Source organism: Anabrus simplex, chromosome 1 (assembly GCF_040414725.1).
Source record: "Anabrus simplex isolate iqAnaSimp1 chromosome 1, ASM4041472v1, whole genome shotgun sequence".
Classification (NCBI taxonomy): domain Eukaryota; kingdom Metazoa; phylum Arthropoda; class Insecta; order Orthoptera; family Tettigoniidae; genus Anabrus; species Anabrus simplex.
In genome coordinates, this window is record NC_090265.1 from 1,078,809,958 (window position 1) to 1,078,835,250 (window position 25,293).

At 38.9% G+C, this 25,293-nt stretch overlaps 1 protein-coding gene across 1 annotated transcript in view; it reads left to right on the forward strand.

The window, feature by feature from the left end:
• LOC136858059 (probable E3 ubiquitin-protein ligase HERC1) overlaps positions 1–25,293 on the forward strand; it is an 850,878-nt gene that overhangs the window by 719,278 nt on the left and 106,307 nt on the right. Inside the window, exons 63-64 of the mRNA XM_068225263.1 lie at positions 4,556–4,744; positions 19,241–19,468. Coding sequence (XP_068081364.1) covers positions 4,556–4,744; positions 19,241–19,468 — 417 coding nt within the window. The remainder of the gene's footprint in view (positions 1–4,555; positions 4,745–19,240; positions 19,469–25,293) is intronic.

Here is a 25,293-nt window from a genome sequence, read left to right on the forward strand (position 1 = left end):
TTTGGAAAATCCAAATATTGGGGGGTAAAAAGGGGGGAGGGTAAATTTTTTAAAATGAGTGTGTATACATCTTAAAACTTTAAAATTTACAGATGTAAGAATTGGTAGTTAGAATCTCCTCTAAAAATAAAGGAAAACGTATTTTTTGTTTCCTGTAAATCCCAATAGGAGGGGTGTAAAAGGGTGAAAAATGGGTTCAATGCCTTGAATGAGGATACATATATCTCAGAAACAAAAGATATTACAGAACTGAAAATTTGTATATGGGATCTCCTTTAAAAATAAAGAAACACGTATTTTTTAGTTTTGGAAAATCCAATTAATAGCGGTTAAACAGGAGTGACAAATTGGGTGAATTTTTGAAAGACTATATCTACAGAATATCTTGGAAAAAAAATGTTACAGACGTAAAAAGTGGGTGTTTGTATCTCCTGTAAATCTAAAGAAACATAGGTGATTTGTGTTTGGAAACTCCACTTAAGGGGAACTCAAAAGGGGTGAAATTTTAAAATGAGAATTTTTACAGTTTATCTCAAAAAACTTAACATGTTACAGAAGTGAAAAATGGTATTTTTTATCTCTATTAAACATAAAGAAACGTGTATTTTTAGCTTTCGGAAATACCACTTGGGTGGAGGGGGGGAGGGGTAAAAGTGACTGAAAATGGTGTTGAATTCTTTTAATTAGGCTACTGATATCTCAAAAATGAAGATGTTACAGACGTGAAATTTGATATTTGCAATCTGCTTTAAAAATAAAGAAACACGTTTTCTCGGAAAATCCAATGAGGGGGGGGGGTGTGAAAGAATTGAAAAATTAATTAAATTAATTGAATGAGAATACATACATCTAATAAAAACTAAAGTTGTTACAGACGTGAAAATTCGTATTTGGATCTCCTTTAAAAACAAAGAAAAACGCGTTTTGGGGGGAAACCATCTTGGAGGGCGGGAGTGTAAAGGAGTTGAATTCCTTTCATGAGGACACATAAATCAAAAACTGAAGAAGTTAGAGTCGTGATAATTGGTATTTAGAAGATCCTTTACTATTAAAGAAACAAGTATTTTTTGCGGGAAAATTCACTTAGGGGGGAGGGGAGTAGTGTGAAATGAAGTGAAAAAAGTAAATTATTTTTATGGGGATACTTATATCTCAAAACTGAAGGTAATAGACGTGAACATTGGTGTTTGAAATCTTCTTTAAACATAAGAAACAAGCCTTTTTTAATTTTTTTTGGGGGGGGGGGGTGCCGGTAAATAAACTTAACGGCGGTGGGGTGTAGAAGGAGGTGAGACCAATTGATTTTACTGTTCTTAATGTACTTATAAGGATCCTCGGCAGCGCGCCGGCCTCTCACAGCTGGGTTCCGTGGTTCAAATCCCGTTCACTCCATGTGACATTCGTGCTGGACAAAACGGAGGCGGGACAGGTTTTTCTCCGGATACTCCGGTTTTCCTGTCATCATCCATTCCAGCAACACATAATAATAATAATAATAATAATAATAATAATAATAATAATAATAATGATGATGTTCCGGACCGTCGTCAAATGTGCGGACCGCGCTGGAAACGGCTCCTGGACGGGTAATGACTAAGAATGCAGTCCGGCCGCGGGTTCAGTGCCTTCTAGGCACCCAATATGACACCACGCCGGATCTCCTGAAGGATTTTATCCATATTAAAAATGATTATATTAAAAGATGGCAAAGATTTACGGACCCAACTGACTGGGAGGAATACCTGAGCCTAGCCCGGGAAGAACGAAATCGATTGCTGGAAAAGAAGATTGAAAAATGGGAGGAAACATGCCGTAATCTAATAGAAAACGAGTCAGATCGGGAATTTTGGTGGGTTCTCGCAGAAAACGAGTCAGACCGCGAATTTCGGCGGATTATATATCTAAAACAATAAGCATTCAATTATAAATTTCAGTATAATACCGTAGCGAAGCACGGGTATCTTGCTAGTATTACATATGGAAGTGCCATTTTTGTCAAACTAGGAATCCAAGTCAAGAGTGCCCATTGTACACACGATGAGATCATAACCTTGGAGCTTAGTAATTGTGTGATCACCTCAGTTTACAAGCCGCCTTCAGATAAATTCTCTTTTACTCCTCCTAATAACTTTCATTCAAGGAAAACATCTGTAGTAATAGGAGATTTTAACAGCCAAAGTCATGCTTGGGGATACACACATGAGGATGAAAATGGTGAAGCTTTTCGATTATGGGCCGAAACCAACTCTCTCACCCTCATTCATGATAGTAAACTATCTTCTTCCTTCAATAGTGGAAGATGGCAATGAGGGAAGAACCCTGATCTCCTCTTTGTAAGTGAAAACGTAGCACAGCAATGCAACAAATCAGTGCTTTCTCCTATCCCCAGCACGCACAGACCGATAATGTGTCGACTTTTTCCCATTATAAGACCCTAAGAAACTGGTTTCAGAAGAAGCAGATTGGCTGAAATTCACTGAAATGTTGGATGGAAAAGTTCAAGCAGTCACACCTGTACCTAATATTTATGATCAATTTGTTGAGCTTGTTACAATCTGTTCTCGAGCATGTATTCCAAGAGGTTGCAGGATGACCTATCTTCAGGGTGTAACTTCAGAAACAGTTACACTGCTCGAGGAGTATAATTCATGATATGACGAAAATCCATGTAGTGAGGAAACGTTCCACATAGCTAGATCCATCCTCTCCTCAATCTCTGAGGTAAAGAAGAAACAGTGGGAATAATTGATGATGGAATGTGATATGAGCAGGAGCAGCCAAGAGGCTTGGGGACTTCTAAGACAACTGAATAATGACCCTTCACAGACTGTCATTTGTATAAAGTTCTTGAAAGGCTCATTCTAAACAGAATAACAGAGAAGCTAGAGGCAGTCTACATACCACAAAAGGCTGGATTCAGATCAGGGAAGAGTTGCACCTCTCATGTGTTGAAACTAACACAGCAAAGAGAAGATGGTTTCAAAAGGAAAGAGATTACAGGAGCTGTATTTGTAGATCTAACAGTGGTTTATGATACAATAAATCACAAACTACGTCTTATGAAATTTTATAATGCTACCAAAGATTATCAACTAACTTGGTTCATAAGGAATATTGTTGAAAATGGAAGATACTTTGTTGAATTTCAAGGAAGAAGCAGATGGAGATCGCAGAGGAATGGATTACCCCAGAGTAGTGTGCTTGCTCCAGCGCTGTTCATTGTTTATGCTATCAACCATTACCCGAGGGAACGCAGTGTTTCATCTATGCAGATGATTGTGCCATACTTGCCCAAGCTCATTATTTTGAAAATGTTGAACAGACACTTACTAAGGCATTGACAGCATTGTCTGACTATTATAGGGAGAACCACCTGAGACCAAATCCCAGTAAAACTCAGACTTGCGCTTTCCGACTTAAAAACAGACAAGCAACAAGAACCCTTAAAATTACCTGGGAAGGAATTACACTAGAACACTGCACAACTCCAAAATATCTAGGAATCACTCTAGATCATGCTCTAACTTACAGGAGGCATTGCCTGAATACCAAACAAAAAGTGGCAGCCAGAAACAACATTATATGGAACTTACCGGGCACAGTATGGGGAGTTAACCCTACCACTGTAAGAACATCTTCCCTTGCACTCTGTTACTCTGCTGGGGAATATGCAAGCCCAGTATGGTCTCGATCTAGTCATGCCAAATTAGTAAATGTTGCTCTTAACAATACTTGTCGGATCATCACCGGGTGCTTAAAGCCCACTCCGCTTGACAAGCTTTATTGTCTTGCTGGTATTGCACCTCCTGACATCCGTAGAGAGGTAGCTGCAAAACGTGAGATGTATAAGGTGAAAACTTCTCAAGCACATCCTTTACATGGATATCAAACAGAAACCCCACGACTAAAATCAAGGAACAACTTCCTCAGAACAACAGAGGCTCTTATCGAGACACCACAGCATTCCCGAACTGATCTCTGGTGTGCAAGGTTTAACAGCCCTGAGGGACGACTCACACCCTGTAGATACACAGAGAAATGGACCACAGGGAGATCACTCAATAGATTACGATCAGATGTTACTAAATGCAAGAATAACTTAATGAAATGGGGTTTCCGTACGGAGTCACTGCTATGTGAATGTGGCGAAGTGCAGACGTCCTCCCATCTGCTCCAATGTAATCAGTGTCCAACATCATGTACTCTGGAAGACCTTATTTGTGGTACACCAAATGCAATCGATGTTGCTAACTTCTGAGTGGCGAAAGTAAACGAACTGTCAATTCAATGTTATATTGTTCGTGTATCATGTACATATTATACCTTATTACCATATTAACTTCAGTCATTGTACGTGCTTCTGACACACAAAAAATTCAATGAAAGTAACAAAATTGCTCTAGCCCATACCAGAAGACATAGTGCACTGTAAATACTAGGTCTCGACAGCAAAGGCATATTATAGTTATGATGATGGTGGTGGTGGTGGTGGTGGTGATAATAATAATAATACATCTCATTGTGGTGTACTAGAAACTGTTTCTGTATGTTACAGGTGCCAGCTCTTAGTAACTATTTTGTTGAAGAGGTTGCTGTTGGGGCAGAGCATGCTCTAGCTCTGACATCAGCTGGAGATGTTTGGGGATGGGGTAACAACAGTGATGGTCAACTTGGACTGGGACACACTGCAGTGGTCCGGGAACCACAGTTGCTCACTTCATTGTCGGGTAAAGGCATCAAGCAGGTACATATCATGGTTTAAAATTATTCTCAGTATGATTTTCATATTTCTGTGGCTTGGTTCTAAAAGGGCCAATGTCATTTTTTATCGAATTTGAGATATTAACTGATACAAACGCATTTTATCCTGGCTTGCAACATGTTAAAAGAGCCAATGTCTCTGTTAAGTACTAAACGAACAGTTAACGTTTTATTAAATAGGCCCTTGCCAATAATGTTAGATTACCAATAAAGATTAGAGACCTGGCAATTTTTAAAGAATACGATAGAAAAAAATAGCGTTTAATCAGGTGACTTCCACAAAGAAAGTATAAAGTTATTTAAAGTTAGTTGTTGAAAAAAATAGTTTGAAAACTATAAGCAAAACTTCAAATGCTCGTAGCTCAAAAACAGGTTTTTTGACATTGGCCCTTTTAGAACCAAGCCACAGATTTTAGGCTGCTTTTCAAGCATCACTTCAGTTCAGGTATGCCCATTAAATGGCTGGAAATTATAAATGGTTTAGTCATCTTTCAATACCATACTTTGTGATGACATAATAAAATAATAATAATCGTATGGCCTCAGGTACCGTGTGCAGACATTTCAATTTGACGCCATCTGGCTGTCTGCTCGTCAATTTCGACACTCCGTTTTACTCTAGGCCCCCACTAGGTGGCAGACCGAGTAAACCAAAACTCTCTTGGGCGACTATGGCTGAGATTTAATGAATTTTGTCGGGTAAACACCAAATGGGTGATGACATGAGAGTGTAAGTTAAGTTCATGTCCGGCCCCACGGTGTAGGGGGCAACGCGTCCACCTGTCACCCGGCGGCCCCGGGTTCGATTCCTGGCTGGGTCAGGGGTTTTTAATTGTAAATGGTTAATACCCCTGGCCTGGGGACTGGGTGTTTGTGTCGTCCTTAATGTTCCTATCCTCACATTCAACACTCTACACTTCCTCCATTCCAATTACAAGCAGGTTTATATCACATGGTGCAGGTAGGGGCAAAAGATCTCTATAGGTCGATGCCCCAAACGAATAGCATTTAAAAGAAAAGTTAAGTGCATAATATTCCCAGAATTTGTTCATTTTGAATAGAAATCTGATAATATCGTGTAGAATATTTTGGTGCAAGAAGTAGTCAGGGGTTTCATTACATAGATCTCTTTCTCATAAATTAAGAATTCTGGAAGATAAATGGAGTGAAACCTCCATTTTAGGTTTTCTCCTTCAGTTATTCTGTCACATTCCATCCAAACGTAGTCCTCACATCAACAATTCCCAATTCAAGCTAATGCATTTCACCCATCACAAGACTTCTAGCAGCATCAGCACCAATTAGAATTTCCACATCAGATGGGTTTGCTATGTCAGAAAGCCTTATCTTCTTTTCCTTTATTTCTTTTAAACAGGGTCCAAACTTCAACCTTGGAATCTTCCCACAAATATTCAGAACTGCTCACGTATACATGGTGGTCTTCTTCATGAGTTTCAGTACCTCCTAATATCTTGTGAATTGTCATCTTGGATTTTAGAGTTTCACACTCCATTTCATTACGTGTTTTCTGTAAAATATTGTAACAGTAAATTTGGTACTTTGGTAGAGATGAGACGCAGGGCGTGTACCAGTCGCTGAAGTGCATACAGAGGGAGAGGGTTTTGTTTAAAAGAAATCCTAAAAACTTTGTTTTCAGAGTTTATTAAAAGATTGAAATTAATATCACCTCTGTACAGCGTATACAGTCGATAATTTTCCTCGTCCTATGGCTGGCGATGTCCTTGGATTCCGGCAGCTCCATTTTCCATAGCAGCGAACCACCATTCGTCCCCCGATGGAAGTTCTAGAAGATCTATTCGGTGCTTTGTAGATCCATGGCGTCGAGGTAGTCCTTGTAAATGGTGAACATGAATGAACATCGTTCAGCTCTGGGCGAGTTAGTGCAAAGGCTGCTTCTGCACAGATGATAGAGTGTTTATAAATGCTTTTAACAAAGTCCAAACACAAATGTCTCGGTGAAATATCACTTAACTTTATCACGTGTCAAGTGAAAGAAACATTCACAAAATAAAGTCCACTCGGAACTGATTGTCCAGTTTAAAGTTACTTAAAGTTTGTTGCACCTATGACAACATGAAGTAAGTTCATTGAAGCACTGTTCAATTTAAATGAAATAAAGATGTTCCGCTCGTGAATCAAACTCGTTCACGTGTTGAAACCAAAAGACGAAATTAACTGAGTACTGACAGTCCTTGGTTTTGACTGTTCGTAAACTAAATGTACACTGTTCATTAGAATGGAAATGCACTGTTCATTAAAATAGAGATGCGCTGTTCACACCTGCACAGTTCACAGTTCATGACCACAGTTTACGGATTGGTAAATTAAATTTGGATTAAACACAGTTTATAACTTAAAGTATCGAGTCCTCGGCAAGGAGCAATCAGATTCAAGTCCATAAAATTTCAATTTCGAACACTCGAAAATGTTTGCGGGTCTTGGACACTCGTATAGAGTAACAGTCAATAAATAATGCCCAGACGATACACAATTCACCTCACGTCCTATCGGAGTAAAAGGTTGTCACAATATAAGGAAATCTGAATAAGTCCACATTCAACGTGACTATATTAAAGTCCACGAACTTGAAACTTAGCAGCGGCTTCACGCTCGATTACCGCACCCGCGAACTGACGGTGCGAATACTACAGTCTAGTGTGCTTATAGAAATCCCGGCCACAAACTGGTATCACATTCTGCAGCGCACTGCTGCTCACTATAACATGCTGCAACACACACTCACACTCATCTGCTGAGCGAAGCAGCACGTATTTATATTTGATCCGAAACTCGTAGAACATTCTACATCAATCCAGGCTTCGTAGTGCAGCGAGGCATGCTGTGACGTCACCCGCTCACTACGTCACACGCGCGCAGCTCTTGCTCGCTGTCGAGTCAGTTCTTCGTAAGCGGTCCGGAGCATAACACGTAAGTTTAAGATTTTCATAACGGGGACTTAGTCTGTACCGCCGTTACCGGTACATCTCCCCCTCCTCCTGGGGAAAAGAAAATTCGATAGGATTTTCTTTTAATGATATTCTCTCCTGAAATATTTCTTTAGGTTGGCTGCATTGTAAATGCCCTCGATGCTTCTATCCAATTTCTTAATTTTGTATGCCCCGTTCTCGAGAACCTCTGCAATCCTATATGGTCCTACATAAAGCGGGCAAAACTTTGCATAAATGCGAAGTTCGGGATGTGAAACAGCTGGTTTTCTTATCAAAACATAATCATTGACCCTAAGTGGTTGTCGAAACGCGCGGTTTCGGTATCGGTTCTCTCTGATTCTAGCAGCGTGTCTGAGCTTCTCCCTTGTTGCGTCCACGCGAGTCTGATGAGTAATTGCTGGATCTTGAGGTGATGGTAATACTTGGTCCCATGGCCTGCCAGGCATGACATCTCTATGTACAGTCATGGGGATGTCCTGCGTAGACTCATGAACAGTTGAATTTACACATTGCTGCATCACGGGTAAGACTTCGATCCATTTCCAGTGTTGAGTTCTGCAATACAAACGGCAAAACCTTGCAATCTCGCGCATGATTCTCTCAGCGGGATTAGCCTCTGGGTGTCGAATGGAATTCATAATATGTCTTATACCGAGTTCTTCAAGTACTGTTTGGAACTCCATAGATGTAAATTGGGGTCCATGATCGGTGAGTAGGAACTCCGGTTTTCCCATCTCTGGAATAATGTTTTTCTTGATCCTTCGGAGGATGTTTCCAGCATTAGCCTTCTGTATGGGCAGTAGCATCGTATACTTAGAGAAGACATCTACTGCCACCACAATGTGCCTGTTGCCGCGGTTCGCCTTGGGGAGTGGCCCGTATAGGTCTAAAGCCAATATTTCACCAGGTTTTTCGGGAAGAAGTGGCTTTGGAAACTCCCTCAACAATCTATTATTAGGCTTAGTTCGTTGGCAGACATCACAAGTTCGGAGAACGTTTCTAATATCACGTCTCATGTACTCCCAAGTGAACTTTTCCTTTATGATTATCATTACTTTATCCGTGCCAGCATGTCCAGATATTGAATGACAGTGCCAGATAATGTTGGACCTTAAGCGTGGAGGAGCATAAATTCGGCGTTTGGTTTTGGCATGATCAAGATACTTATACAGTAATCCATCATGAAAGTAAAAAGATTGAGCCAACATTGAGATGCGAAAATAGTCATCGTCATTTGCAGGAATCAAACCCTTAAAAAATCTAATCAATTCTCGGGATTTCCTATCTCTCCCCTGTGCTTGAGGTAAGTACTGTAATTTCCTAAGAAATTCCTCATCTTCGTTGCTCATGACTTCTATGTGATGACTAGTGACGACATCGACTGGATTGCGGCTTAAAGCATCAGCTAGGATGTTCTTCCTTCCTGGTCTGTGGATAACAGTTATGTTGAACTGCTGAATAAAGAGTGCCCACCGGGTTACTCTCTCGCTAGTTAGATCAGAAGACATGATAAATGTGAGGGCTTTGTGATCCGTGTAGATGGTCACGGGATACCCATATATAATCTTCCTCCAGTACAACAAGGAATATACAATAGCAAGAGCCTCAAGTTCCGTAATAGTATAGGACCTCTCATGTGGTCTCAACTTCCTGCTCATGAATGAAATAAAGATGCGAACATCAGGCTTCTCAGGATCGATTTGGTACAGCGCTGCACCGATGCCTACGGAGCTGGCGTCGCACTCAAGGCAAAAGGGCCATTCAAAGTTAGGATATGCTAACTGTACGCTTCCCTGAAGCATCTTCTTTGTTTCGGAAAAAGCCTCCTCGCATTCTTTTGACCATTTCCACTTATTATTTTTCTTGAGCAGCAGCTGCAAGGGTGCTACCGTTTTGGTGTAATCTGGGCAATGCTGTGCAAAGAACTGACATAGTCCCAGAAATTGTCTCACATGTTTAATTTTTGTGGGTTTCGGGAAATCGAAAATACTTTGGATCTTGGCCGGATTAGGCCTGATCCCGTCTCCACTAATGAGGTGACCCAAGAACAGTACCTCTGTCTTAAAAAACTGGCTTTTACAGGCATTTATCTTAAAATTTTTGGTTTTGAGTTCGTCGAGTACCTTATTAACGTCTTCAATGTGTTGCTCTAAGGACTCCGAAGCTATTAGGATATCATCAACATAAATCGTTGCGATTTTTTTAATCTCATCGGATAATTGATTCTCAAGAGCCCTGATGAGAACTGCCCCTGAATTCTTGATCCCGAAAGGGAGACGATTGAATGCATATGTAATATTTTCGAAAATGAAGCCTGTAAATTTCCTGCTATCCTCTGCCAATAAGATGTGAAAGTAAGATGACGTCATATCCATAGTAGAGAAGAGTTTCATGCCTCTAAATTTCCGGATGACTTCCCTGAGTGAAGGTGGGTGGTCATGTTCCAATACAAGCCTGTCATTGAGCATGTGCGCGTCTAGGCACAAACGCAGACTGCCATTCGGTTTTTTTACAATAGCCAAGGGGTTTAGATACGGAGTGACACATTTAGAAATGATACCATTATTTTCCATTTCCTTTATCACAATCCTGGCTTCCTCTCGGTACTTCTCAGGAACTGGATAGGGCCGTTTTTTATAAGGAGAGGTGTCCTTGACATTCAATTGGTATTCAAAATCTCTAATAACGCCTGGTTTGTCATCAAAAACTTCAGGGAATTTCTCAAATATTTGTTGAGTCGCTTCTGCCACGCGGGAATCGAACTCTGGGCTTTCAGCTGCACTGGTGAGAAATATGAAGTGATCACGACCTTCGTCGAACACATCCTCAACAATGGGCACTTCCTGGCCCTCGACGGGTCCCTCTTGACCGGGTCTACCCTCTTCGCAATCTATTTCATCGGCAGGCAAAGCATCGCTCATCTTGCCTCCGGTTTCTATGAATGGGGTACCCAGACCTTGGCACTTCAAATTATTACAGTCTACCAGTTGCAACTCTACAGAGTCGATATTAAAAAATCGTATGACGTTGGCAGGATAATCAATGATTCCCCCATACTTGGCTAGGAAATCTGACCCTAGGATGACGTTGAATTTCATCGGCGAAATAACTAGGAATATATGCTCGAACTGGACACCTTCAATGTCAAATGTAACAAAAGCTTGAAATTTACATTTGATATGCTTGTCCGGTACTATCCCTTTAATTTTAATCTGTGCGACTGGTATCAATAACATGTCTTTTCCTCCCTTCAACATTTCAATTAACCTCTCAGACATCAATGAAGCTTGAGCTCCAGAATCGATTAAGGCAGTTACATAAAGGGTATCCAAAGTAATATTAATAACTGGAAGGCTTCGTTGGACCTTCGGTGTTGTAGGAGTGGGATCTTCATACAAGAGATCTGAGTCATCCAAGTACCAGTAATTAATATTAGTGACACAAATTATTTCCCCTCTACTACAGTTTTCAGGCAATCTTATTGTTGTGTTGTCGAAGTTTTTTTTTTAATTGCGCCTGTCGATTCGAGGTTGGTCGCAGGCGTCGTGTTCTGTCTTCTGGCATGCTCTTGATATTCTAAAGAGGTAGCGCCAGGTAATCCTTCATCCCGGTTTCGATTCTGGATATATTCGCGAGTTTCTCTCCATCTTCTTTCGATCTCGGCTCTCGGCGAATCTCTATCTCGAGTAAGTGATTCAGTAGGTTTCTTCCACGTTTGATTACGTCTATAAGGCGCACTTTGCCTGTGTGGACGTCTCCTGAATCGTCGGAAATGAGATAACGGATCTCTCCGTGGTTCTACTTCCTCACGGGGTTCGGGATTCGATCTTGGCGGGTTATTAACTTCGACATGGTTAGTTGCAACCTCTTTCGTCTTAGTAACCCTAGGTAGATTTTGTGTATGTGCAGTGTCAAGTTTCCTTAATAAATCATCAAGTTGTTCTAGGTCTTGAACATAGGCTGCCACAAGAATTTCTTGTACATGCGCCGGAAATTGTAAAGTTATTACCTGTATTAACTCCTGTTCTGGCAAAGGAGGATCAAAGAATTGCATCTTCTTTAATTGGGAAATGAGAAAATCAGAATATCGTGAAGAATTAATAGCTGTGTTGTATCTCCTAGAGTATAATTGTAACTTAATCAAGTGTTGAATTTCCGAATTCCAAAACCTCTTCAACAAGGCTTCCTTGAATTCATCATAGGTTTTAATGTTAAATTTAAATGCTGTGTACCAATTTAATGCTTTCCCTTCCAATAATCTAGAAGCTATCCTCAATTGGTGATCGGATCGTACTTTATTCTCTTGAAAGTACTCTTCAATATTGAGAAGGAATTCTTTCGCTGTGTACTCTTCCTTTCCGGAAAATTTTGCAGGTTTATCGTCTGATAATTTTAAAACTGTGGAAATGCTAGAAGTATCTCCACTAGACCCTTGACACTGGTGTGTAGACACCTCCTTCTCCACCTGAGAGATTCTATTATCAATCGTCTCTATTTTTCCTTGCAATTCGACCTTGATAGTCTTAACTTGCCCACGGATGGAGTTTTCCACACTCTGGACTTCCTTTTCGAGGTCCTGCTTCACTTCATTTACATCGCGGCCTATGCGAATGATTTGAGTATGTGCGCTATCTAATTGGTTTTTTACATGCTTATCTGTTTCCTCCTGCCTTGTTTTAAGTAAATTGACCTCATTACTTATTTTCTGAAAGTTAGTCTTAAAAGATTCATGGATGTTATCCTGAATAGAGGCTATTTTTGCTTGTGCCTGTGATAACTGACCATGAGATTCTTTAAATTCTGCCTTTAAGCTTTCAACTTCCTTAATCAATTGATGTGAGGTGGGAAAAGAAGCTTTTAAGTCTTCAACTATTTGTAGTTTAAGGTCCTGTTTTACTGTTTCTAAGTCATGGGTGAGGCGTTCGTTTATTTCCGTAAACTTAGAATTAATCTTCGCATTAGTTTCTGAGAATCGTTTTTCAATCTCGGAACCAGCTTTAGTAAGCCTATTTTCCAAATTAGCATTAACTTCGGTAAACTTGGTATTAATTACTTTAGTTACTTGTGTGATACGACTTTCTAAGTTGGCTGTAGTTGCGGTACTGGTCTCATTGATACGAGTGTTAATATCATTAATATGAGATTCTAAAGTGGTACCTAATTGAGCAGTTGCAGCATTGGCCTCATCAATACGAGTGTTAATCTCAGTAATACGAGATCCTAAAGTAGTACCTAATTGAGCAGTTACGGCATTGGCCTCATTAATACGAGCTTGTAAATCAGCACCTACTTGAGCATGCGATTCGGCGATACGTTCATTTAAGCTAATCTTAAGAGCTTCAATAGCCGCTAAAATATTTTCCATTTTGATGGTAATGTATTTAAACCAAGCAACAAGAAAATCATAAATCACTTGAAAAGAATTCAGATATCACCATTATTGTCCAATGGTTAAAAGTTCATGTTCAAAGTCATTCAAGCATTCTCAAAAGAAAAATCTCCAAGACATTTAACACACAAAATTACCCCATATCATTGATAACACTTCTTATTAGTGAGAAGTTAAATCTTGTTAGAAAGTTCACTGTAATATTACTAGTTATTCCACATAAAGCACTGGAAATGTATCTGAATTAAATTACTAAGTCACACGATTTTAGTGCGATTTTGTCTATCACTGCACTTCTTAATTACTAGTACTTCAAAATTGAGCTTAGAATGGTTAAGTGTCAATTTAATGTCTGCTGCACTCATAATTAAGTTCTGATATTGCTGAAGCGCTAATTTCTAATTTTACTGCACTCCAAATCGGCCCCGATACGACTGGGGCGCCAATTTCTACCCCTCTCCTCTGTAACAGTAAATTTGGTACTTTGGTAGAGATGAGACACAGGGCGTGTACCAGTCGCTGAAGTGCATACAGAGGGAGAGGGTTTTGTTTAAAAGAAATCCTAAAAACTTTGTTTTCAGAGTTTATTAAAAGATTGAAATTAATATCACCTCTGTACAGCGTATACAGTCGATAATTTTCCTCGTCCTATGGCTGGCGATGTCCTTGGATTCCGGCAGCTCCATTTTCCATAGCAGCGAACCACCATTCGTCCCCCGATGGAAGTTCTAGAAGATCTATTCGGTGCTTTGTAGATCCATGGCGTCGAGGTAGTCCTTGTAAATGGTGAACATGAATGAACATCGTTCAGCTCTGGGCGAGTTAGTGCAAAGGCTGCTTCTGCACAGATGATAGAGTGTTTATAAATGCTTTTAACAAAGTCCAAACACAAATGTCTCGGTGAAATATCACTTAACTTTATCACGTGTCAAGTGAAAGAAACATTCACAAAATAAAGTCCACTCGGAACTGATTGTCCAGTTTAAAGTTACTTAAAGTTTGTTGCACCTATGACAACATGAAGTAAGTTCATTGAAGCACTGTTCAATTTAAATGAAATAAAGATGTTCCGCTCGTGAATCAAACTCGTTCACGTGTTGAAACCAAAAGACGAAATTAACTGAGTACTGACAGTCCTTGGTTTTGACTGTTCGTAAACTAAATGTACACTGTTCATTAGAATGGAAATGCACTGTTCATTAAAATAGAGATGCGCTGTTCACACCTGCACAGTTCACAGTTCATGACCACAGTTTACGGATTGGTAAATTAAATTTGGATTAAACACAGTTTATAACTTAAAGTATCGAGTCCTCGGCAAGGAGCAATCAGATTCAAGTCCATAAAATTTCAATTTCGAACACTCGAAAATGTTTGCGGGTCTTGGACACTCGTATAGAGTAACAGTCAATAAATAATGCCCAGACGATACACAATTCACCTCACGTCCTATCGGAGTAAAAGGTTGTCACAATATAAGGAAATCTGAATAAGTCCACATTCAACGTGACTATATTAAAGTCCACGAACTTGAAACTTAGCAGCGGCTTCACGCTCGATTACCGCACCCGCGAACTGACGGTGCGAATACTACAGTCTAGTGTGCTTATAGAAATCCCGGCCACAAACTGGTATCACATTCTGCAGCGCACTGCTGCTCACTATAACATGCTGCAACACACACTCACACTCATCTGCTGAGCGAAGCAGCACGTATTTATATTTGATCCGAAACTCGTAGAACATTCTACATCAATCCAGGCTTCGTAGTGCAGCGAGGCATGCTGTGACGTCACCCGCTCACTACGTCACACGCGCGCAGCTCTTGCTCGCTGTCGAGTCAGTTCTTCGTAAGCGGTCCGGAGCATAACACGTAAGTTTAAGATTTTCATAACGGGGACTTAGTCTGTACCGCCGTTACCGGTACAATATATGATCTTTGTAAACCACTGTTGGTCAGTGCTCAAACTATCTTCACTTTACCTTTAAGTGCTAACTTGATCCACAGTGTTTGTAGAAGAACTTCTCTTGTAGCACTCTGAATGTTCATGGATATACTACTCTTGTTTCTCTTATCTTCTCTTAATGAATTCTTGGTTCATGTCTCTCTTCAGAATTATACACATTCAACTAGGACACATAATAAAATTTTGATATGTACACAGAGGATAATTCTTAGTTCTGTGACCTAACCTCAGACAGCAGAAACAACAAATTTCTTTGATCATCTTATTATGCACAAGTTCCTCTGCATAAAAAAGTGACATTCTTGATGTTTACTGCAAATGCACTTTTTTCCCTCTTAGCAGAGAGCAAGAACTGTTATGGTTAAAGGTTTAATTTGTAATCCTTTCTTGTGACCCTCTCCTACTTTCTTGTATCAGATAATCCAAATCCTATGCGTGCAACTGTTAATCTTTCTTCTTCCTCTTGTTCACATTTAAGGAAACAAAGCAGAGATTCTAATTTATCCCGTTGCTTATTAACTGAACCATCATTAGTCGATCACTGCTTAGCCATACCCTTAAAACTTCATCAGGTCGGCAGAATTGCACTAGGGGGAATAACATGGATCCATACTTTTCCTTATCACATCTGGGGACTCTAAGGGCCGATTGCAGAAACGATGACTAGTTTTAAAGTATCCAGTAATCGGGAGATAGTGGGTTCGAGCCCCACTGTCGGCAGCTCTGAAGATGGTTCTCCGTGGTTTCCCATTTTCACACCAGGCAAATGCCGGGGCTGTACCTTAATTAAGGCCACGGCCGCTTCCTTCCAATTCCTAGGCCTTCCCTACCCCATCGTCGCCATAAGACATATCTGTGTCAGTGCGACGTAAAGCAAATAGAAAAAAAAAAAAAAGACTAGTTTTAAGCCTTAGACAACATCTACCTAAACAACGTCTAAGTTGCGCACGAAATTCATTGCATAAACAATATTCAGCCGGTCTTTAGCTAAACATCCTTTAAAGTTTCAATATTGGTTCGAAAATGGAAATAGAAGTAGCTTTCGTGTGTCTGTTTGTTTGTCGCAACCAGTGAAATTCGTCGGTGCACGCACCAAACGTTAGTCAGCTGTTGTCTTCCTACACATTACTCAAATATGACTAAGCATGAGCATGACTTGCCCACTGATAAGAATATCACTTTCGGTGGAAATTAAATCTCATAATACAGTATTATCGACACTAAAGTGACACACCACCATACAAAGAAGTGTAGCTTTGATTATAGTGTTGTTACAGTGAGTGTAATCTAAAGAGCTTGGGCGAAGGGAAGATGAAGCAATAGTACTGTGTAACCAAATGAAATGTATGGGGAGGTACAGTTAAAAATATGATTTTGCTTTTCAAGAGACTTGTTTCTTGAGAATGACGCAAGGGACAGTCCTATAACTGTCGACTTGACGACAGTTCCTGGCAACTGATATAATTTATTATACATGGGATAATTTCCATGGAATTGGAGATCTTCAATACGGACAACAATGATTTTTATCACTTGCAACATTAGAGATCACTGCGACTATATACATCCATATCAGAATAACTTGTCCCGATCGTCAAAGGGCTCACATACATCAACAGGGAGGGATTCACTTGTATAGGCCATATAGATTTAGTTTGCATTATGGAGATCATAGGTTCGAAACACACCATTAGCAGGCCTGAAGATTGTTTTCTGTAGTTTCTCCATTTTTACACCAAGCAAATACTAAGGCTGTTAATATGGCCAAGGCTCTTCTCTCCCTGCCCTTGCCTTTTCTTATCTCCTATTTGCCAGAAACTTATCTGAATTAGTACAACGATTATTTAAAAAAAAATTTAAAACACACACAACCTGCCTTTTAGTTATCACTATTATTTGTGCTCACTTAGCAGTAAATATAAGTGAATCCCTTCCTGCTGATGTATGTGAGCCCTTTGACGATCGGGACAAGTTATTCTGATATGGATGTATATAGTCGTAGTGACCTCTAATTCTACGGAAATTATCCCGTGTATAATAAAATATATCAGTTACCAGGAATTGTTGTGTCACTCTCAAGAAATAAGTCTCTTGAAAAGCAAAATCATATTTTAAACTCTACCTCTCCATACATTTCAAATGAATTGCTGCAATTTTGCAGCAGATGACCCACAGAGAGGCCATCGGACTAACCTTTCTTCCCAGACATATCTCAACATGATAATACAAATGATATGTTTCATGGTACATGACCTCCGATTGTGATTCACTGCTCACATTTGAGGTTAAACAGTGTTCTCAGCAGTGTTTAAACATGGCCTGTAGAACATCAGGTTTAGACAGTGTCTAAGTCATAATTAGCACCTTTGCAATGTGGCAGCGATATTTGGACATTGCTTAACCGTACACATTGTCTAAAGACCATTTCTGCAATCGGCTCTAAAGCTCTTAAACTGGCTTTCCTTTTATCAAATACAAAACAACTATTCTTTTCTTTCTTAGCAGCTACATTTTGAATGACTAACCCAATAAACACTCTAATGTATAAATTATTCTTTAATCACTCATCACTGACCTGCATTTAGAGCTGTCACCCAAGTAACAGATTCCTTAAAAGTTGCTTATGGCAGGTTTGATCCTGGTTCAGTTCGGTGGTATTGGAAGGTACTCAAATTCATCAGCCTCATGTCGGTACCTTTATTGGCACGTAAAAGAACTCCTGGGAGACTAAATTTCAGCACCTTGGCATCTCCAGAAACAGTTAGGGTAGTCAGTGGGACGTAAAGCAAATAATGTTATTACCGTATTTACCCACGTAATTTTTGCACTTTTTTGACCAAATTTTTTGTTCTAATATCAAACTGCGTAAATTACACTGACTTTTTCTCGAAGGGATGAAGTTACACTAAAATTTCAAATAAAATCAATGAACTCACCAAGATAGCTGTGAAAATACCATGTTGTATGAACATTGAGCACTTATTTACACATTAGCAAACATTAATAAAATAATTTTTAACACAACATCGCGTGCCATTTGTACGTATTTACAGTAGGCTATCCATTTTCCATCGCTGCAGTATTATACCATATACAAAGGAAATATCAACAAGCAAGTTCTCATATTTATATGAGTTTAGTTTACCAGGTCTACAGCTTTTTAACACTGGCTTCAAGTAGGTGACCAGGCGAAAAAATTAGCATGGTTTGCTTCGCACTGTTGTATGCCTCTACGGAATGACCTACAAATCTGTAATGATAAAGTAGGCAATATAGTAGTACATGTGTTAGCGTTGAAAGTTAGAAACTTCATTTTGTTCCGTATTGAACTGGGATCTCCTTTTTCCCCTTCCCCTCCCCTCCCCTCACTCTCCCTTCCCTTCCGCTACTAGGCCTCCATTATTGCTCTCTTCATTAGCCCAGCTCCTCTCCTTTCAACATCTATGCCATCACGCTACTCAAGGTGAGTTCGCCTCCTTTCCCTTATATTTCTTTTGGCTATATACATTTATATCACGCCTAATTTGGCTTTCAATCTTTTCGTCAGGTCTCCATGTTTCCATACTGAACTGGGAATCGTGACGTTAATTCAAATTATGATCTTCACACGACCACATTGTTGACTTCGAAACCACCTGAATTAAGCCTGTTAATTACTGCAACTTAAGAGAACAAGATTATTCTTCCCACTGATAACATATGTTACCTTATGATTTATGCACCTCAAGCTGGACTATTCTCTTGTTTATCAAGACTCAACAACTGGGATACCTTCTCAAAAATGTTGTGTTTTACTGTCAGACACACCACATCATTTCAACTGGTTATAATCTAACAGTGACTTTATAGGTGCTGTCATATGTTTTAGATGGTTATACGCACCATACCCTCATCACATTTAAAATTTATTTCATGTAATAAAAGACAAATGTTACTGGATGATTGAAAATGAAGTAACTCTTTAATATTATTACCTAGAATTTATAGCAGTACATGTGCAGACTTACAAACTTTTGGTGTGTAAATTAACAGAAAGACCTAGTTCTGTACTATTATCTATGATATACTATTAGTACTATTATATACCATTCACTTTCCTTTTCAGGACGTATGTTATAGCTGAAGCTTATTTTATTTATCTTTGCCTATTTCAGATTTCTACTGGCCGAACTCACAGTGCAGCGTGGACGTCACCTTCTCTACCACGTCGTTCCCCTGGTGTGTCCATTCCACTGCGATTTGGTCTCCCCACCCATATTCCTCCTCAGTATGGTCATCTTCAGGGGATACCAATCAGAGTAATCCAGGCCCGCCTCAAGCTACTCTACTGCTTCTCCGATACCCTATATGCATGCTGGAGGCTACTGCCACTTTGTCCACAGGTTAGGTCTTGAAATTATATCAAGGATTTTCATTCAACAACTGTAAAGAATTACACTCGTGTATAGTTGGTGGTGGGGGTGGTTTTTTTTTTTTTTTTTTTTTTTTTTTTTTTTTTTTTTTTTAGAAGTAAATGTGAAATGTGTGAAATTGACTAAATTTTTTCTTGCCCATCAGTGTGAATAAATGCATGCAGTAAAATAGCCTAGAGTTTGTTTTACAAATAAATACACAATTTTTGTTTTTAAAAAAATTGGGACCGGTTTCAACCTTTAGTCAGGGTCATAAACTTTTTTCACATGAAAAAAATTCAATATTGTATAAGAAAGAGGTATTCAAAAGTCCTTTAAATTTTTCAAAAGATGCAAGGTAAAAAATTCACTAGCAAATAAAAGACATAGAAAACATAAACCTTTTCACGACTAAAGTTCAATTTCACATAAGAAAGATACACTGGGTATTCAAAGGTCTTTTAACTCTTGATGTGGAGATAGATAATTATCTCAATGTTGGATCTTGTAGTCATATGTTTTATAGATTAAGAAGCAAATAGCTGGTTGTTATTGTTTTTATGCTGTTAAGCACCAGTGAGAAGAGAAATAAGTGCAGTGTTGGAACAATTGAGTATCACAGATGACCAAATGAAGGTATCATTAAAATGAATGCTCAAAGAGTTCTTAAGGCGACGAAGTGGTCAATCTGAAGGTCAAGTCTTTCTGAACCATACTTGAGAATAATTCCCAGTTCAGTGCAGAGATAGAAACACTTAGTAAAAATCAATTTATGAGGTGGATAGGAGTAAAACGTGAGGAAATATATTTTTTTATGTAATATTCCCAGCATTCACATATTAGAAAACATTTAAAAGTCATTTTTCAAAAAAATTGAATGGTTGGTTTCTATATGAGGGCCTGGTACCATACTGTACTGCTCGGTGCTTGTTAAATTAACATTTCTAAAAATAATAATGAGAAGGTCAAATAGAATGAATGAAAAATCAATTTATGATTTGTTAAATTAACATTTTCAAAAATAATAGTGAGAAGGTCAAATATTCTTATTACGGTATAATTTTTAGAAATGTTTTAACAAATTTAACAAATTATAAATCGGTTTTCGCAGCAATTACCCCTATTCCCACACCCCTCAGCCCTTCCATAAAAATAGCCCTTCCGCACTTCTCCCTCTCCCGTTCTATCCAATCTGCCCTACCCCATTTTTCCCCTCCCTTCCTGATCATCCCTACTCATGCTTCCCTTTATATCAGTTTTGCAATACGTCCAACACGCCACAGCGCAAGGTGAGTCACATATTATATTTTCATTATACGAAGGCCATCCGGAAAGTGGTACCCATTTGCACAATAAAGACACAGGAGTAAGTGTTAACAAATATACACATTTTTATTGGGAAGAGCATACTTTACACTACTTCTCCACATAATCTCCAAGCAAATTTAGGCATTTGTCAGAACATGGGACGAGTTTTTTAATTCCAGCGTCATAGTCCTCCGCCGCCAGCGTATTGAGATACGTAGTCATGGCTCGTTTAAGTCGCTGTCAAATTGTTTTCCTGCCAGAAAATCTTTAAGCTTCGTAAAGAGATGAAAATACGATGGAGCCAAATCAGGGCTATACAGGGAATGGTCGAAGGTTTCCCACTTGAATTGCTGCAAAAGTTGTTGTGTTATCACAGCTGCATTGTCATGAAGGAGAATGACGCCTGTAGACAATAGACCTCACTGTCGATTTTGTATTGCCTGCCGTAATTTCTTTAATGTTTCACAATACGCATTAGCATTCATTGTGTCTCCACGGACCATAAAATCAATGAGCAGTACACCTCGGCGATCCCAGAAAACAGTTGCCATGAGTTTCCTGGCAGAACTGTCTTGAATGTTTTGGGTTTGGTTGGTGAATGAGCATGATGCCACTCCATTGACTGTCGTTTACTCTCAGGTGATGCATAACAAACCCATGTTTCGTCCCCAGTAATGATGCGAGTCAGGAAAGAGTCTCCTTCATCGGAATAACGTCCCAGAAACGTCAGTGCTGCAGCCATACGCTTGGTTTTGTGCTCCTCTGTAAGCATGCGAGGGACCCACCTTGTTCAGATTTTTTAATAATGTAGATGGTCTTTGACAATTTCATGAACAATTGTTTGAGACACATTGGGAAAATGTTCACAGAGTTCATCAGTTGTGGCGCGCTGATTGTTCCTCACACATTCGTCTACTGCGCTCAGCAATTGGTCTGTAATGACAGATGATCTCCCTGAATACTTCTCGTCGTGTGTATTCCCCCTCCCCAGGTTGAAGTTGCGACACCAGCACTGAACAGACGACTCGTCCATCACATTGTCTCCATACACCTCCGTTAATTGGCGATGAATATCACAAGGTTGAACGTTTCGTGCATTAAGAAATTTAATCACGGCCCTCACTTCACAACTGGCAGGGTTCTCAATTTGTTTAAACATTTTAAACGATCACAGACACAACACAGGCAATGCTAGCGTCACGCAACCTCACACTGAGCAGGCAGACAAGCCACCGACGCGGTCTGACCTTGCCCAGCGGCTACCCGAGTCGTCAGCGCTTCATGCGGCGCTAACGGGTACTACTTTCCGGATGGCCCTCGTATTATAGTATAATATATTTTTATTGTTTTATGCTATTCGATCAGCCCCCTTTTTCAACAGCCCTTGTACTAATTTGGCTTTTATTATTATTATTATTATTATTATTATTATTATTTATCAGTCCACTTGTTTCCGCATTGAACTGGGAATCTTCACCATCTACTTCGTAGAAATAATTTTCAGTTTTTAAGGATGTCAGACGAGAAGCTCTTTGAATGGCATCAATGTTACATGTTTCTACATTATTGACTGTATGTGCATAACTTAATTTCTAAATGCTACTGCTACCATATAATGACTTATGGCTTTCAGAAGTTTGTAACGAATGATGTGCAAGTTTTAAGAATCTTCAGCAGACAGATTAATCAACTTGTATTATCCTTCAATGGCAGTTAAGTGCCTTATTTTAATTCATTTTATGCATAATTTAAAACTTTTATCACCATCGTGACTATTTTTCATCTTCAACTTTTAATTTTTAGCATCAAACCACAATATTTTTAAGACATATGTACATTGTCTGATGGCTGATGATGACCTTGACCTTAGGTCAGAACTAGTACCAAATAAATGTTTCATTTGTAATGTAAACTGCATTGCAAAATCTTTGTATTGAAAAGGTGGAACTGTTAAACTAAAACATTTAATTTTCTATGTTTTAAATTTATGACAATCACAACAAAAACCACTACCATCATCAGTTAACCCGATTGAACAATATTTCCATGTTAGTGATGCTCGGCTATTGATATGGACTATGCGACGATTCATGAATATCCCTGTTAGAGCAATTCAAAGCATTCCTGGTGGAAGCCAAGAAAACCACTGCCATCACTGCAGCACCCCTGCTCTTTGTTCCTGCCCAGAAGAGGAATTATTGAGAAATAACACGCACCAACAAGGTCGGAAGATGTGTTGCAGAACATCTCAAGAAATCTGGAAGATTTGAAGTCCTTGAAGAAATGCACTGTTATCTCCATAGATTGGTCCAGTAAATTTGCAGACATTGTTCCGATAACAGGAAGAGAAACTCAAACAATAAGGTTTGAGAATAACAGTTCACCAGCCAAAGAAATTGATTCTGAATAGAAGAGCCACTATGAGCCTTGTTTCAAGTACTTAGAAGAAAATTATCACATACCCACAAGTTGCTGAGAGGTGATTGGGTTGCTCTTTGGTGCCCGAGGATCTGTCACAAAACTTTCAGTTCATTTCTTCCTTCATTTTGGTATTCTTGTTTCATTTTTAAAAGATATTTGTTATATATTTGCATAATTCACTGTCAGTAGTAAAGTTACTGTGCAGTATCCCTTGTTTTAGAGCAGCTATCCTTCATGGATTATCTCTCTAGCAGGTACAGTAAAATTGTATAAGACATAAATGATTGGAAATTATTTTCTCTATAACTTTTGTTATGTAGTATTTATTGATAGTATCACTAATATTTGAGAATAGAATTTTAGGCCTCCACCTAAACTACCATTTCACCCAGGGTGAATAATATTATTTATAGCATTAGATGTATTACTTTATTCCCTGACTTTGCATATTGATTTTCACCCATTTTGTCATTTCTCAGCATTGATATGGACTATGAATGAATATCTCTGTTATCATAGGCAGGGTGGTAAAACTGTATAAGACATAAATGTTTACATTCGGTATAACTTTTGTTATGTAGTACCATATTTACTCATATGTTAGACCCCCTTTTTTTTCTTCCTCTTTTACAGTCTTAAAAAGTAAGGGGGGGTGGGTCCAATATGCTATAACCTCAAATTTTATGCTATAAATTGTACATATAAACATTCTACACTATTCTCTAACAAATTTATGAATATATTCTGAGTTTACCAGCTATTTTCATTGGAAGGCAGTATTTCTAAATTTAAAAAGACAATAAATGGTGAACACGTGTCTTTTAGGCGTACATATAAAGTAAATGTAGTCAGTTTTAGTTACTCTTATATCACGTCATTCATTTCGTCTCGCTAACTCCTGTGATGAGGTTGACGTCAGGAAAGGCATTCGGTTGTAAAAACTTGTTACAGAATTTGTCTCGCTTCTTACTCGACTCTATTGAGAAAGGGGATAAGGATATCATCATTATGTAATATTAGTCAGAAGAACTTAATGGCCAATCATTTGTCCCTGTCAGTTGAGTAGTTGGCCTACCACACAGTAAACCTGTTCACTGCTTTCATTTGAATTATCATCGTCTTGTGCCGGCCACTTCTCTGCTACTGGCGTGTCATTACATTCACTGCCATCGAGGGCATTCATCTCATTTTTTCAAAACTTTTAAAAATAGTTTTGTTCCCGACTATAGAGTCCAAAAAGTTAGAATCTATTCACAAATGGTTTCTGGAGATGGTCTCTTGATATTCCCAGTTGGTGTATGTGTAGCAGAAGCCACCCCTTCCGAATAAAGTCGTGCTGTAGAAAGCGTGCCAACCCTCCAGCTGATAACTAGCGTTTGCTATGAGTTGTACTTCTGAATGTAATACATAGTGACTGGAAGCATTCTTTGGATAACTGCGGCTGTTAAAAGCCAGACATTTATTTTAAAGTACATTTCATGCTTGTTCTCTACATCAGGATTTACCTAAACAGCTGCAATTGAGATAACAGAGATCACATTGTTTAAGTTAGGTATGCTATAAAGTGACGATGGTGAGGGTAACTTGTCAAATGGTAAGTGTACACGATTTCCACCGAAATTTTATTACGATTTTTTTCATATAATTAACACCACGCTTCTGGTTTACTTTTACACATTCTACTCTTGATCCAACATTCAATACGTTAGCTACATTTAACTGTCACATTGCCTTTTCGACCAGCATGTCAACAAACCTACATGTCTTAACAACGTTATAGCATCAGATCAAATGAGATGGTCCATAGAGGTCCAGTATCAACATTGTATATTAACCTTCAACTACAACCTCGTACTTCTTCATCAAAGCGAACCACATCATCACCTTATGCTATTGACTTTTAACTTTTATCTTACGTAAACAAATAATTACATTATTTTATTCAACATTGTGTTTTAAAAAGTAAGATTTTGATTGTAATTCCCATTATTATCTAGTTCTAACAGCTGGTAGGTCAACATCAATTTTTATAGCAATTTTATCACTTGTCTGTAACAAACTGTTGCTTTATTCATTTTACTTATAAT